The sequence below is a fragment of the Sinocyclocheilus anshuiensis genome, unplaced genomic scaffold, assembly GCF_001515605.1.
Source record: "Sinocyclocheilus anshuiensis isolate Anshui unplaced genomic scaffold, SAMN03320099.WGS_v1.1 scaffold1683, whole genome shotgun sequence".
Lineage (NCBI taxonomy): Eukaryota > Metazoa > Chordata > Actinopteri > Cypriniformes > Cyprinidae > Sinocyclocheilus > Sinocyclocheilus anshuiensis.
The window spans coordinates 481,821-499,053 of NW_015548387.1; the positions used below are offsets into that span (position 1 = coordinate 481,821).

General features: G+C 37.0%; 1 protein-coding gene and 1 pseudogene across 1 annotated transcript; both read right to left on the reverse strand.

Moving 5' to 3' along the window:
• LOC107656717 (centrosomal protein of 76 kDa-like) overlaps positions 1–8,998 on the reverse strand; it is a 14,075-nt pseudogene extending 5,077 nt beyond the window's left edge.
• Positions 8,935–15,662, reverse strand: ptpn2a (protein tyrosine phosphatase non-receptor type 2a). Its single transcript, XM_016444644.1, has 10 exons — positions 15,357–15,662; positions 14,261–14,351; positions 13,250–13,350; positions 12,810–12,908; positions 11,996–12,133; positions 11,693–11,902; positions 11,352–11,513; positions 10,120–10,304; positions 9,386–9,584; positions 8,935–8,985 (listed from the first exon to the last, which is right to left on the reverse strand). The coding sequence occupies exons 1-10, from the start codon at positions 15,411–15,413 to the stop codon at positions 8,935–8,937; spliced, it is 1,293 nt and encodes a 430-aa protein (XP_016300130.1). The 5' UTR covers positions 15,414–15,662.
• Positions 15,663–17,233: the final 1,571 nt, after the last annotated feature.

Below are 17,233 nucleotides of genomic sequence, written 5' to 3' on the forward strand. Positions count from 1 at the left end.
ACTTCTGTAGGTGAAGCTGGATCACGAATGATTCGAGCAAACATAGACGCATTAATGTAGATCGGGGGCGCATTCTCTTCAAAAACAAACGTAATCCACTGCGTCTTCAACAGCTCAGATGTCGGGAGTAAATGATGACTGCTATGTTCATTATTACATCCAACAACAGAACACCTCAATCGCTTAGGAGTCATTCTTGTCTACATCTGCTCCGGCGGTGAAACAATGGCGGACTGATGACAGCTCACTCAGAGCGGGTCTGAGGCTTACACCAGTCCAGTCTGTGCTGAAACGCTACTGTCAATCAAACTATCATGGGAGGGGTCTGTCTGTGTGAAGTCACACAGACAGGCATCTGAGATCGGCTCGATCTGAGAAAGGGGAAATCATTTAACGAGATTAAAAAAAAAACACCGGGTGGATTTTTATCATTATAGGGTGGTTGTGTACACACACTACCAACACACATTTCAGTTCAAACAACTTGTAAAAGTGCATGTAGCATCCTATGACCCCTTTAACAGGATGTCTTACCTTGTTCCTGCACAGAAAGGCCATCATAGAGCACCACTGCTCCTGCCGGACTCCTCCCCCTACCACAGGTGCTCTCTCCTGAGCTAACAGGCTAATGAAATGCGTCGCCTGCCATGGACTCTTAAGCAACCTACCGGCACGTGATACACGTACATATGAACACACGGGCCGGTTCACACCATTTTCATCCTGGAAAACACGCAAATTTTATAGACATCTGAAGCAAATACCAATATGTACATATAGCATCATTCACAAGTACATATCTCTGGAACATCAGGTCACCTGTGCAAAGATCTTCACCAGTTTGGACTGGTGTGAGGGTCGAATTTCCAAGAACTCCTGCCACCACTGCTTGGCATATACCAAAAATAGCCTCTCCTTCTCTGCTGTTTTCTGCCTTTCCAGGGATTGCTGGAAAAAGTAAGATCATGAGTTTTTGTTTAAGGCAAACTGTTTCTAAAATGCAATGTTACTGAGACAAATAATAGCGAAATTATGAGAATGAGAAAGCTTTGTTAAAGACATACCATCCCCTTTTTGTAACAAATTATATTTAGAGAACAAAACCTCCTTGAAGGAATGTTCTGGGTTCAGAGTTTAAAAAATGGTGACAGATAAAAATGGCTAACTGGAAAAGTGTATAGGTGTGTTTAGTTCAGCTGCTCATTACATGGTTAGATTGAAAACAACGATCAACACATATACACAAAGAATATTAAATATAGTAAGCAGAATCACAAATGTGCTTGCGAGAACCAGTCAGGTTTGTTTTATTGTGTCACTCAAGCACATTTGATCTTCTGCAAGAACCAATATGGTTTGTTCTCATGCATCATGCAAGTACATTTCAGCTTCCGTTTAAGATATTTGATGCACTCTTTTTATATGCATTGACCTAAATTAAATCTGTTCATCATATAAATTGATGGTGTCCCTTCAGAAGAATTGGATTAAACCACTTGATGGATTACGTTTACAATGTCTTTATGTAGCCTAGTTTTTAAAGCTTTGTTGAACCTTCTTAAAGTTTTGGTTAAATGGACTTTCAGTGCAGGAACAGAAATCTCCCAAGTTTCATTTAAAGGGGTCATATGATGCTGCTAAAAAGAACATTATTTTGTGTATTTGGTGTAATGAAATGTGTTTATGTGGTTTAAGGTTCAAAAAACACATTATTTTCCACATACTGTAAATAATTATTATGACTTATACTGTCTTTTTACACGCTGCATTGCATCGCGCCGCGTAAACATAAAATCATGTCTGCATTTGTGATCGGAGAAATGACAAACTACAAACGCTACTCTACACTGCTCAAAACTCGCGTTTGAATCGTCTGTGGCAAATCTTTAAATACAAAAAAACTTACTTACAGTCTGTGAGTCAGAACAGCCAGCATTGTAGTCTACCCTACCAGCATCAGGAAACAGTCCTCCATAAAATGCGCTGGACACATCTGAATATTTGGGTTGAAGTAAATTGAAATCGCATCATATGAACCCTTTAAATTATCCTCATTCATATTTTTAAGATGAAAAGAAGTATGGGTTTGGAACAACATGTGGGTGAGTAAATGACAAAATGTTCATTTTTAGATGAACTAACCCTCTAAAACATGTGCCTGTACATCCATTAGAGCTTACCTTTTACTCAACCTCAAACATTCCTTTGAATGTTAACCACAATGACTTCATTTTAAAGGTGACATATAATGAAAATCAGATTTTCGAGGTTTTAAGTGCTATAATCAGGTCCCCGGTGCATCTATCAACCAAGGAAACATGAAAATTAATGCCATGGCGAAAGTTCGAGCAAACCATGCTAACTGTTCTGTCATTGGCTGCACAGACGAGCACAGAACACTGTTTAGAGTCCCAGCCTCAGAGGAGACAAGACAGCAGTGGATTTATTGATTTATTTAATGCATATTGCTGCTGCCAGACAGATCTAAAATAAACATGCGATTTATTTCCCAGCTGTTTACCTTCACAGACATAACCGACTGTTTTTTGTAAATCATGTGTGTTTTTAACGTAAACTTGTGTGTGAATGAAAACTTAGTTTAGTACTCACATGCTGTGACAGCCGCTTTCTGTCCGTGTGCTTCAGATGTGTGCACTCAGAAAACCGTATATCAGAAGTTTAAACTAATATGGTTTAAAACGCATGATTTCAGCACGATAAACATGATAATCAGAACCAAAACAGATGTTTTTAGCAGATACAAGCTGTAATGACTCGATTCTCGATGGCTCAATTCTGGAAAAGGGGGCGGGGAGCAGCAGCTCATTTGCATTTAAAGAGACAGGCCCGAAAAACAGTGTGTTTCTGCTTCCACTCAAAATAGGCATTTTCAAAATGATATAATAAATGATCTGTGGAGTATTTTGAGCTGAAACTTCACAAACACATTCTGGGGACACCAGAGACTTATATTACATATTGTACCTGGGTGGTAATGACATCAGGGCTCAAGGTCTCAGTAAGAGCACAGTTCCAATTTCACATTCAGAACACCAACGGCTACTTTACATTCACTGCCTGAGGAAAAAATACACATGCACACATGCCCATTAACAAGTTTTGAGGACTAACACCCTTTAATGCGTTCTTTACAACTTAAATGTATAGTTAACCTAAAAAGTCTCCAAAAGAAGGTAATTTGAAGAATGCTGCAATTGTTTTTGTTCATAAAATTGAAAGTTACGGACCCCCATCAACTTTAAATGTACAGTTCAAAACGTTAGTCAAAATATCTTCTTTTATGTTCCACAAAAGAAAGCAAGTCATACAGGAATGTTATAAGGATGAATAAACGATCAAAGAATTTTTATTTTGGGTGAACCGTGTGTTATGAAAGGAAAATGTTCACCTTTAATAATTTAATGACATTTGCTTACCCACTCCCAGCAGTTCTACTGAGACACTGGTTTTCCCATTGGGAGCACTGAGAACTCTCCGCCAGTCAAGAAAATAGGAGGAAATGAGTGTTGTGTCCCCAGTTGTGTCTGTGTTAATCAGCAACATATGCACTGGATCACAGATGGACAGCATAGTGGTATCATCAGCCATCTTGCTAGCATCTCCTGTGCCATAACAAAAACACATGACAGGTTCTTGAAATGAAACGGAGTACATTATAGACTGCTAGAAAAAGCAGGGTTGCTTAAGACACCTGGGCCATCTCTGTGGACTTCCAGAAGAAAGCCCTCCTGTAGGTCAGGTTCACAGGTGCATGGGACTGGTTTGGAGCAGAAGCGCTGGTTGCGGAAGTGGAGATGAAGGGTGAAAGTAGAGCACACCTGACCAGGTAAAGGTTCTGGCTCCTGCAAGTGTTCCAGGAAGGCCTTACCGCCCAGAACTTGGAAGTAGAGGTATCTCCTTAGTGGACTGATGTTAGCTGGTGACATTTTTTGGAAGGGTTATCTCACTCAAAAAAGGAAATTTCATCATTTACTTGGGACACAAAGAATGTTAGACAGTAGGTTTATGTTGCTCTTTTTGCTATCATGAAAGTGATATCATTTACAGCACCCTCATGTTGCTCCAAACCCATAAGACTTTAGTTCATCTTCAAAACACAAATGAAGATATTTTTAATGAAACCTGATTTTTATTTAAATCTAACACTCCATTGAAAGTCCAATCCACTAAATCTTTGACACTTCAAATAATCCACATATCATATTAAATTGTATGTAAAATGTGTGATATCTAAGCCATAGTTGTCATTTTCTAAATCGTCTTTGTAGCAGTACAAATGAGGGACTGGTCATTACATGGTTATGACTGGAGTTGAACGACTGGAACAATGATCAACAACATATGCACCGAGCACATTAAATACAGTCAATGGAAGCTCAAATGTGCTTGCGAAAATCAATGAGGTTTGTTATTTGATTTGCTCTATATATGTGCATCCATCAGTTTATATGTGAATAAAAGCATAAATTAAAGCTAATAAAAGTAATCAATATGAACCAAGCAGTATAATGCAAATCTTCTGAGGAGACACGATCACTTCATATATGATAGATTTAATTTAGGCTTTCATTTGCATTTAAACACTGATCGATGCACATACTGTACATACAGCACATCAACTATGATAAACAGAAGCTCAACCATATTTGGATACGTGTTTGAAGACCAACGTTTTGGTGGACTGCACTTTCGGTAGAGGGACAGGAATCTCATTAAAAATGTCTTCATTTGTGTTTTAAAGATGAATAAAATGATAGAATGACACGAGGGTTGCAGACTTGTTCACAGTATCAGGTTTAGTGTGAGAAACATCCTGATGGGAAACCAACTAGTCATTTAAAGAGATAAAAAATATCTATGCTTTGATAAGGAGATGCATTCATTTTGCAATCTCAATGTATGTAAAACATGCATTGTATACATACCACATTTGTGAAGTGGAGATCTTTCATCACATCATCCACGATTCCTCTCCACTGGAGAGCATGTATGAAGTCCTCCTCAGAGAGGGAGCGCTGTCCATGGTGCCCATCACCTCTTACTGTCTCCGCTAAAACATCACGAATTTTACCATGGACATCCATCTGAAAATGGGTTAGGCAAGGCAAAGCAAGTTTATTTATATAGCACATTTCATACACAATGGTAATTCAAAGTGCTTTACATAAAAGGAAGTTAAATAAACATAAAAAATAATCACAACAATAAAACAAGGAATTTAAAAACTTTTAAAATGATTTAAATTAATTTAAAATGAATTTAAAACAGTTAAAAACTCGTTCTATAAATGCACAGCTAAACAGATGAGTTTTGAGTCTGGATTTAAATGTGGCTAATGATTTAGCACAGGGGTGCCCAAACTCGGTCCTGGAGGGCCGGTGTCCTGCAGAGTTTAGCTCCAGCTTGCCTCAACACACCTGCCTGGTCCTGGAGGGCCGGTGTCCTGCAGAGTTTAGCTCCAACTTGTCTCAACACACCTGCCTGGAAGTTTCTAGTATGCCTAGTAAGAGCTTTATTAGCTGCTTCAGGTGTGTTTGATTAGGGTTGGAGCTAAACTCGGCAGGACACCGGCCCTCCAGGACCGAGTGTGGGCACCCCTGATTTAGCACATCTGATCTCTTCTGGAAGCTGGTTCCAACTGCAGCTGAAAGCGGACTCCCCTTGTTTTGTGTGAACCCTTGGTATTTCTAACTCGATCCTACTGATCTGAGTGGTCTGTTAGGCTTATATTCAGTGAGCATATCTGCAATGTATTTAGGTCCTAGGCCATCGAGTGAGTTATAAACGAGTAAAAGTACTTTAAAATCAATCCTAAATATAACTGGAAGCCAGTGTAAGGACCTGAGGACTGTATGCAATTTATGTTCTAAAACAAAACGAGAAAGTCTCAAGTAATGTTAACCATAGACATTTTACTCTTAAATCCAAACTGCTATTATAAAATAATAAGAATTTCCCGAAGTAACAAAGGCTTAGTTGCAAATGTACATTCTCTTCAATTTGGATTGACTTAAATGGACACGACAAAACAAAAGCTTTACATTTAGAACCATACGATAATAAATGTAAATGTAACCCAAACTTCTCTGAAAATGTTTGCATTCACAAGTAAAGAATAAACAAACAAAAATATTACCCTTTGTAGCATCGATCTACTGTAATGTACTTTAAAACCCTTTAAAAAATGAGAACACAAAATAAGACATGTAAACAATAGAAACTCTTGCAATAAAAAAAGCTTTTCAAATTCATGTAACTGCATGAATGTTAAATGTATGTTGATTTTGTGTTCTTTATCTCACATTCTTTAAATAATCCTCTGTACTTTTTGTTCTGTATTTGACTCTTATTACTGAACTAAATGCAATTTGAAAAAATATTTTAAATATACAATTAAAATATATCTTTTCAGAACTTTAGAACTATAGTGTATCAGGAGGATGAGTTCAACAGCTTTTGTAGATTAAATTATGCCCAAACCAGATGTCAATTACATTTGCACTTCATGTTGGGAAAAATTTTCTCTCATCTTTGAAAAATGTTATTAGCTCTTAAAAGGTCGTCCCTTAAGCGGAGCTTGGATCCAATAAGACATTTTCCCGTATTTGTGACAACAGCCTGCTGAGAGGAAAAAGGATTGTTCTTTCCCGGCTGGTCACTTGGCTAGATGGAATGAAATTACCACTCCACCATTAGCCACTTCTGGAAATATTGGATCAATCCCTGGAACCATGGGAGGAAGAGACATCTAATTTGACTCCCATTGATTCTGCTAAGTAATTGGCATTCAACCCACAATGAAATCTTACAGTGTGAGGTAACGGGGACTGGAAACAAACTATGATCCTTGGAGACAAAAATAAATCGCCAGTGTTTAGCGTCCATTGTCTAAAAATTCTACATAACAGGCCTGACACTGCACTGATGTAGCCATCTGTAAACATGCAATCTATCTGCATTTATTTGCACTCATACATTAGTTTTACCCCACATGCATTGACGAAATGAGAGATATCATTTTATGAATGCAAATGAGCTTGAGAAACCAGAAAAGCATATGCACAGCAGATGCCTGAGACAAGAAATAATGCAAATAAACAACAATTTTTCTTATTTAGTAAAGAGTTTACTATGTACATTTTTGAAAGTGGAAACCGGACCACTTCTTACATTTGGCTGAATCTACAGTCAGTTTATTACTAGAAGATCCTGAGATGTGCATGTACGGAAACTCACTGGGCTTTGACCTACTGAAACAAATGAGTCGCCCTATGAATATCCATGCGGAAACTTAGCAAACAGACACATTTAATAAACTGACTCAGTAGGACCGGTGGGGGTCTATTTAAAATTGCTCCGCATATAAACTCAGACAAAATACTGTACAGTGAAAGTTGTTAGGCCTCGAGAACTTACCATGACGGAATTACAACAGTAGTTACAATGTAACTACATAATTTGTTACATTGTAATAACCACATATGACACAAACATTCAATAAATCATGAAGAACATCCGGGTATGAATGCTTGTAAACACGATCATTCTAAATTTTTTTGTCCCTTTTTCTAGAAACATCCAAGCACCTACTAATATGAGTACCATAATTTGGGTCCCTGTGCAAAATAAAAGACAGGAAGTGGAATCTGTGAGATAAAACAGCATTACTGGGACAGAAAAGCCCAGCACATGCACAGTCCTACTGCTACAGCTGCACCAGCACCGACATTTAGGAGAATTGGTTTCCAAAATAGCCACTTCTCTTTCTTCTTCTCCGAATCGCTTAGTTTCAGCTTCATGTGCTGCACCCTCTGTGCCGTGCTGGTGGAAGCCAGTGTAAGGACCTGAGGACTGGTGTGATATGCTCGGATATGTTAGTTGTTAAATAACAACATTAGGACATTTTCAATATGAAGATGTAGGTTTATATTAGGTTTAGGTTTTATTAAGATTTTTTTTTTTTTCTTTCATTTTTTGAAAGAAGTCTTTTATGCTCACAAAGCATTTATTTGATCAAAAATACAGTGGAAACAGCAAGACTGTGAAATATTCTTACAAAAAGCACTGTTTTCTATTTGAATACATTTTAACATGCAATTTAGTACTATGACGTTACTCCAATGTTCGGTGCCACGTGATCCTTCAGTAATCATTCTAATATGCTGAATAAATTTCTAAATATATAAAAAAAATATTTCAAATTCTAAGAACAGTTAACAATATTACTGTTTTTACTGTATTTTTGATCAAATTAATGCAGCCAAGCCGAGAATAAGATCATTTTTTCAAAACATAAAAAACCCCCTCAATTATTATAAATGTGTTTACTTAAAAACTGCATGCGTAGTAATTGCACAAAAATTACACGATATAGAAGTGTAGCGTTGGTGGTTGGTTGTCATGTCAACCACCTAAAAAACACACCAGCACAAACAACAACATCGGAAAACAAACCGTAATGTATTTCTTGTACAACTACACAATTATTTTATTCATATAAAATGATGTAAAACAGAAATATAATGGTTTCTGACATAAATAATTTTCTCAACAACAAACAGATCGTTACTTTAGCTTACCTTGATTAAATGGTCATGGATTATTTGTTTGAATTCAGTTGCTTTTTCTGGTGGCAGGGACATGTTTTCGAGCGTGAAAATAGCAAGAGTCTAAAATTTAGAACGCATTTGAAGTCAACGTCTGCATTAACTACTGGTATTCAACATATTCATATTTATTTCGCTCTGTTGCTGGATGCGATGTAAATGTCAACGCTTTCTGCAACTAACATTTTAAATCCTGGCGGAAAGGCAAGCAGGAGTCTGTCATCACAGCGCCTGTGTATCTTCGCAGTCGCGGTTTTAAAATACACTAAACGCTGTAAAACAAAAACCTAACTACATTACATTACGTTTAACGAACGGTAGTGTTCATGAGCTTTGATACTTTACGAATTCGGAGATTCTAGAAAAGATTCAGCTCGAGGTTTAAATCAGGCACAGCGTCTTCCTACTTAGGAAATTACGTCATGGAATTTCAGCCCCTGGATCTTGTAGTTCTCTCGTTAAGCATAAACTGTACTTTCTCTGGAATAACAATAATGGTACCATTGCACTTATATTTATACTGTGGTGTACGATACAGAGATTTATCCATGTGTTTGAGGAACTAATGTATGCAATTTATTTTCTAAAACAAAACGAGAAAGTCTCAAGTAATGTTAACCATAGACATTTTACTCTTAAATCCAAACTGCTATTATAAAATAATAAGAATTTCCCGAAGTAACAAAGGCTTAGTTGCAAATGTACATTCTCTTCAATTTGGATTGACTTAAATGGACACGACAAAACAAAAGCTTTACATTTAGAACCATACGATAATAAATCCAGCACATGCACAGTCCTACTGCTACAGCTGCACCAGCACCGACATTTAGGAGAATTGGTTTCCAAAATAGCCACTTCTCTTTCTTCTTCTCCGAATCGCTTAGTTTCAGCTTCATGTGCTGCACCCTCTGTGCCGTGCTGGCTATCCGCTCCTCACGGTTCTGCTTGCGTAGACTGGAAGTAATAACAACACACATATTTGATTACTTCAGATTTTTTAATAAGTAAAAAAATGTGAGCAATTTTCCTGGTATTGGCACAACTACATCGCATGTCCTTTTTCTAAATATATTTTCACAAAGTTTTGGTTAAAAAAAAGTCATATGAAATATTACTGCAATTTAAAATAACCGTTTTATATATATATATATATATATATATATATATATATATATTTATATATATATCCCATTTATGCAAAATGGACATCTTTTGTGACATAAAAAAATCTTTACTGTCATTTTTGATCAATTGAATGCTTCCTTGCTGAATAAAAGTATTAATACTAAAAAATTATATATATAAAAAATAAATCTTACCGACACTAAACTTTTGAACAGTAATGGATGCTCTTGATCAACTCTGTAATTCAGTCTAGTACTGCTGTTACAATCATGGTTGACTGAACTAGATCTAGAACAACTGAATGACAGTTGTATGCTCAGCTATCAGTTTACAATATGAAACATTCTTTTTTCTTTTCTCTTACCTTAATGTTTTTAACTCTGTATGCTCTTCCTTTGGTGAATGTATGCTGTCTTGTTCTCTTCCTGGATCATGTGACTCTGAACAAGAGTCAGACTGTCCGTTGAGTTTCTCTGAACTCAAGATGGAGCTCTGAGAAGATGAAACCAAATAAGCTTCTGGTTCCTGCCATTCTGTAGGCTGCTTCTGCTGTCAGTGCAAAAGAGACACATACACAGTACCTGTGGGTTTTTTTTATGTTTATTGACGTTACACATCAACTATTCACATACACTGCAAAGCAAGATTACTATGGTTTATCAAAATAACACATGCACAAGAAAAAATAAATAAATAAATAATTCAGTGTTTGATTTGGTGAGGAAAAGTAACAAGTAATGCAAGAAAGTATGTAACACATTTATTTACACTGCCATTCAAAAGTTTGGTGTTTTTCATGTTTTTGAATTTGTTTGATTAAAAAAAAATACATTAAAAAAACATACATATTGAAATATTTGTATAATTTAACTCTTTCCACACCAGCATTTTTGAAAAAAAGTTGTTTATTTACACTGCCATTCAAAAGTTTGGTGTTTTTCATGTTTTTTAATTTGTTTGATTAAAAAAAAATACATAAAAAAAAACATACATATTGAAATATTTGTATAATTTAACTCTTTCCACACCAGCATTTTTGAAAAAAAGTTGCCAGCCACCGCCAGCGATTTTTATGATTTTCACTAAAATTTGATGGCCTCCAGAATATTTTGCTGTATGAATATTTGAATATGCAATACACCAAAATAAAGATCAGAGCCTCTACTTTTAAACAAAAAAATCTGTTTTATTCTAGCTTAAAGCATTCTCTTTTTATCAACACTTGAATATAGGTAGGTTAAGCATAATTTTGAGCAAAAAGGTGAGAAAATCTAATTTTTATCAAAAACTACATCTGGGTAATATTCAGTACGATTATCAAAGCATAAATCCAGTAAATCGCTTCTATCAACACCTCCAAAGCTTGCACAGACATATACCACTTCCTGGATCAACATTTTACTCATATCAACATATTATACAGTTTTCATTTATATGCTGCCATTGATCGCATTATTTTTCATATGCATCTGTTTACATAATTTCTCCGTCCTGTTCACGCGTGTTTTTGTTCGGGAGGTTTTGTACATGCAACACTGATTATTACTATACTACTCAAAATCAAATGTAATAATGCAATCACACCATGCTTGGTACCTGTAGAGCTGAGTCTCCGAGGATGCTCTTTGCTCCCTCCATGACTGCCATATATGAAAATCGAAGCTGATCTGGGGTTTGGATAAGTCCCATTCGATACTCTCTCATATCTAACAAAACCTTTTGTATGTCCACAGACGAAGGGTCTTTCCTCATGTCCATCTACAAAAACAAAACAACATTGAATTGTCAGTTCCACAGTACATTATATTGTAGCTGATAATGGGAATCTTCGGGCCCAGGTTCAAAAAATGATTACAGTCTCACATAATGAATGTGATAAATGATGATGTGCTATAAAACCTTTAGAATCATTCAATATTTTGCAACTGCAGTCTTACCAAATCAAGGCAGGTGTCAACCAATGAGAAAGTCCCAGATCTTCCTATTCCTGCACTGCAGTGGACCACCGCAGGTCCGTTCTCTGGCCCCAATGAGCCAGACTCTCGAACCTTGAAAAGGAAGTTGAGGAATGATGCTGGGGACTCTGGTACACCAAAATCAGGCCACGTTGTGTAATGAAAATGGTAGATCTCTCTGGTTTCTCCAGTCTATAAATACAGGACAAAATTTAAACAACATTCATTTTTCATGTCTTGTTTAGAGAAGCATTTAATGATGTAATAATTTAACATTACATTCACCTTGCCATTTTTAAGTTCTAACAGTCTGATTTTGTAATTCGATTTGGCATCCTCAGACACCAGAGTCACCATAAACCCAGTGTCAATAAAATCCATGTCTCGCTCCTCCTTTGATGGCCAATACTGTGCACATTTCTCCTGTTCAGATTGAACAAAAACCGCAAAAAGCATTTCAAAATGATTTATCACTGCTTTTTTTCTTCTTCTACTAAGCAGCAAGCAAATATATATTACTACTTATCAACATAATACACAATAATGGTTGGGGGGGGGACAGATCTCAAGACAATTAATTGAAATAGTAATGCATAAGAACTACCATTCAAAAGTTTGTGGTCAGAATTTATTATACAATTAAACATAGTAATATTGTGAAATATAACTGTGAAAAAATAACTGTTTATATTTTAATACATTTTAAAATTCATTTTATTCCTGTGATGGCAAAGCTGAATTTTCAGCAACCATTACTCCTCTCTTCAGAAATCATTCTAATATGCTGATTTGGTGCTCAAGAAATATTGCTTATTATCAATGTTGGAAACAGTTGTGCTGCTTAATATTTTAATGGAAAAATAAAAATATTAAAATTTTTTCAGGATCCTTTGATGAATAGAAAGATTTATTTGGAATGCATTTTGTGTGTGTGTGTGTGTGTGTGTGTGTGTAAAGCAAAAGCCGTTACTGTCAGTTTTGATCAACTTAATGCATCCTTGCTGAATATGACCACAAAATGTTTCTTTCTTTTAAATTAAAATGTTACATAAACGTAAAAACAAAGCAAGGCTAAGAACAAACATTCGTGTTCACTCACCGAGCCTTTCTCTATAACTCTGTTAAGCATAATAACTGCTTTGCAGCGTTGTTCCCAAATCATTTGCCAGAAGTGACCACAAGTGTTCCTCAGTGGGCCCTGCAGAAAGAGAAAAGTATCTGTAATTACATTAGAGAACGCACAAACAAGCTGGTCAATGCAAAAGAAGGTTATGTTTAATGTAACCTTAATGTCGGTTACATTAAATTACAATCTATGAGACATTCTTCTTTGTTCTACAAAAAGGCTGTAAAGGATGTTAAAAAGGATTCAACATGCTAAACACAAATTCAATAAAAACAGGGGAAACGTGTAAATCAAATTCGTTTGCATATAAGAAGAACCGCATGTAAATGTGTACAGTATTTAGGCCACATGAGACATCAGTGTAAGTCAGCTAAATGCAAACAGTGGACTTACTTTTTCCATTACTGCCATACCTGTGTCAATATGTACCTTCTCTGGGCCTCCTCCATGGTAATTAGGCTCGCATTTATGTAGTCATTCTCTGAATTTTCTAATCTCACCCGACTGTGATCATCTTAACACAAAAAGTTGAAACAAATATTTTGGCATCATGTGTTAAACTGAATCTGAAATCAAGATTAAGTTTACAGGAGAAATAAAAAAAGTTTTATTTACTGAAGAAAAAAAAATCTTTGTAATTCAACTCTGTGTGGCTGTCTTTTACGGTGGCCGAGAAGTGCAAAGCAAAATCACAATTCTGAAAACAAAATAACAAATTACAAATGCAAATGCAAGTCTAAAAAACAAAATAACAATTCAGAAAGCACAACAACAATTCAGAAAACATTATAACAAGTCAGAAAACACAATGACAAATCGAAGAACAGCAGAGTCGTGGAAGAAAGTTCGGAGATGGTATTAAAGTAGCTCAGTTTAAATGTATTGTATGAATTGCCCTTACTATGGAATAAAAAATACGGGGTGTCTATTTACATTTAGTTAAAAGTGGCTGTTAATCATCAGCTCCAGTGACGCAGATGGATAGGTGTGTGCCCTTAGCTTTTTTACACGATCGACCCGGGTTCGATCCCGCCTTTTGCCGAACTTTTTTGTTTTCCTCTCTTTTCAAATCTCGTATTAGCAATGGATTCTATTTACACTAAGTGAAAATAGCAGTATTTTTAGCATTTGTGATTTGCTTTGCACTTCTCGCCCACCGTAGTCTTTCCTCCATGGAACAAATTAGGTCACTACTGATTTTCACTACATTTTTCTTTCATCCAATAAAAGTGAATGGTGACTGAGGTGGATATTCGGAGGCTATTACGTCTCCTTTTTGGGTTCACAAACAAAAAGTAATACAGATGTGGAACAACACAATGCCGACTAAATGATAATACAAATTTTGGTGAACTGTCCCTTTAAGGGCAAGGCTACAACATGAGTGAAATATGGTTAAAATGGTGTACATGGAAGAAACTTACAGGGACTGACGTCTCTATATCTATTCCTATTGCGATTTTCTGGGAACTTTGCCACTTTGTAGGGACACTCATGAGACTGGTTACGGATTTCCTAGAAACGGATTACAAAATAACAAACATCAGTGTGAAAACCCTTAGAGCCATCCCTTAAAAAAAAAAAAAACACTCTCATACATATTACATGACCTGTAAGACCTGTATGTAAACTTTTCTTTATATTTTTAAAATGGCAAAAGAAGGAGGGAGTGTTATTAAAATATAAATAAAGAACATAGAATATATCCAGGCAACTAAGGGGGGTTGTACATGTAGGACTATCTGGCTGAGTTCTAGAGAACTGACAGCTTCGGTTCTTCAGTTCTTGGGAAGTGCTCGTCAGTTCTCAGAAACCATATCAGTGCATGGCTGTGTGTCAAACCTAGCGAGCTCCCTAACTCGAAGGCATTTTTGAGTATCATAAGTGCACGCCGGGGGGTTAAAAGGCGGCAGAAATCAGATGGCATTTAGGGTGATAGGACTTAGAACGCATATGGTGCCAAAAAAAAAACTAACATGGAACCGTGATGTCTTGAAATGCTGTCTAGGTAGACAGCTCACAGGGTATTGAGACACAGCCCATGTGTTCGCAGGAAGCTGTTCTAATGCACCGCACTGTGACATGACCACTCATGCACTTCACATTGCTTGCGTTTACTCAGTGTAAACAAGTTATACTAACACATGCCCATTCGCTGAATGGTTTTATTCGTTTTTCTTGTTGACAAGAATTTAAAATAACAAACCGATTCAGTTCAAAATTATTGTAAAACCATTTCCACTCCCGTTCAGGTTTACCGAGCTGAAATGATTCACAATGGAAGATAATTTCAGATGCAGGCAGTAAATTCATGTGGACCGTATTTCTCGGTATTACGCGCATGCGCTGTAACGAAAAGTTGAATTACCCATTTGTTCTCACCTCACGGCCCGAGTCCTCGCACAGGACTATTAGTAGATAAACATTACAAATCTATCAGGGTACAATGCAGCAGGTGTCCCAGGCGTTCACCCTAAGAACGGCTCATATTTAATCATTCAGAAAAACAGTAGGACTTACATTATAAAGGTTTTGCCACTGTCCAGATGAATCGATGTTCTCAAACTCCTGATCCATTTTCTTCCGAAGCGGGGTTATTCAAATGGGAATTGGTTGAATCAAATGTCGTCTGAGCTCAAACGAGGGGTGACTATTCCATTGTTTAAAATTGTCATGATCCCGTGAAAACGGCAAGAGGAACGCTGCGGTGCGATGTTAACCCTCATCAAAGAGGATAAAATTACCAGCACTTTCAGACCCCCATCGGCTACTTCCGTGTGCCACAGTAGAGAGCGAGAACCGGCGCCCTCTGCCGACACGAGTCGACATGGCAGATTAATTCAAGTGACTCGAATCGTTTGAATCATTTCACCAAAAAGATTTATTCACTGACTCTCTGGTTAAGGTTACGTCGTTTTTTGATGTCGGCTGCACTGTCCTAAATGGCACACTTCATGTGCACATTCGGTCTTGAGGACTTACAATGGCCGCTGCGTGCGCGTGTTCGTTAAGTCCAGGGTGTCCCGTTTGTCATTTTAGCTTTCAGGTGCCTGCGAGCTACGCAGCCGACTTCTACCCGGCAGTCAAAGCGGCATTAGCCATGTCACGAAAGTGCGGACTCAGAGGAATGCCCTGTCCAATGCTTTGTCTAAATACCCGCACTTGCGGTCTTTGTACTTGACCACTTTACTACTTATATGCAGTGTTGGGGAAAGTTACTTTTAAAAGTAATGCATTACAATATTGCGTTACTCCATAAAAAAGTAACTAATTACGTTACTTAGTTACTTCTTATTGAAAGTAATGCGTTGCGTTACTTTTGCGTTACTTTTAAATCTGGACAGGGCTTGCTTGTTTGTTTTTAATTTGAAACTGCTTTTTATCATTTAATTAGAAGCACCACAAATTAAAATTATGTCATGTTATAGGGACTACTGAACAGACATTTAGAAGTTGATTTTAAAATGCAAAGTATTTCAAATTAAAATTAAAATAAAGCTATGTAAACACTTGCATTTTTACAACACGATAAGTGTGTCCCATCAAGTAATGAAAAGTTCGACATACACTTGTGGTCTTAACACCCACTTCAAGACTTCGGCCAAATACAGGAAATACGTCATTTAAGTAATCAAGTGGTCAGGTGCAAAGACTGCAAGTGTGGGTATTTGGACAAAGCCTGTGTGTCGAACTTTTCGGGACACACTTACATAATTGTAAAAATGCAAGTGTTTACAGAGCTTTATACTTTGCATTTTAAAATCAACTTCTAAATGTCTGTTCAGTAGTCCCTATAATAGATGACACAGATAAAATGTGCAACTCTTTGTTTTGCTACCAAATTATATGTAATATCTCATTATTAAGCAGCCAAGACCACAAGGTATTTGGACAAGGCAAACAGTTTAACCTGCCTTCAAAAGTTCAACCTGCCACAGGCACAGATGACACAGTTTTACTCAGCTGTCATTGAGTCGGTTCTGTGCTCTTCTATAACTGTCTGGTTTGGGTCAGCCAGCAAATCAGATAGCTAAGAAGACTGCAACGGACTGTCAAGACAGCTGAAAGGATAATTGGTGTGTACCTGCCCAACCTTCAGGACTTGTACAACTCCAGAGTGAAGAAACGGGCAGGCAACATCAGACCCCTCTCATCCCGGCCACAACCTGTTTGAACTTCTCCCCTCAGGCAGACGTCAGATCTCTGTGCACTAGAACATCTAGGTTTTCCCCCCATGCCATCTCCATCTTAAACAGCTAATACACAAATGATTACCTGTTTTCTGTAATTCATTTCTCCATTTCCAGTAGGCTATATTATGTACACTGTAAAAAATGACCATGAATTTAATGGTAAAAGACTGTAAAAATGCTACAGTAAAAACCTGTTAAATGGTT

Bases quoted from the DNA above. Each gene is read 5' to 3' on its own strand.
- ptpn2a (XM_016444644.1), bottom strand. From the start codon at position 15,413: ATGGATCAGGAGTTTGAGAACATCGATTCATCTGGACAGTGGCAAAAC. The intron at 14,352-15,356 runs GTAAGTCCTACT...ATCCGTTTCTAG, and splicing joins AGTGGCAAAACCTTTATAAT to GAAATCCGTAACCAGTCTCA. The intron at 11,903-11,995 runs GTGAATGTAATG...CTGTATTTATAG, and splicing joins TAGAACTTAAAAATGGCAAG to ACTGGAGAAACCAGAGAGAT.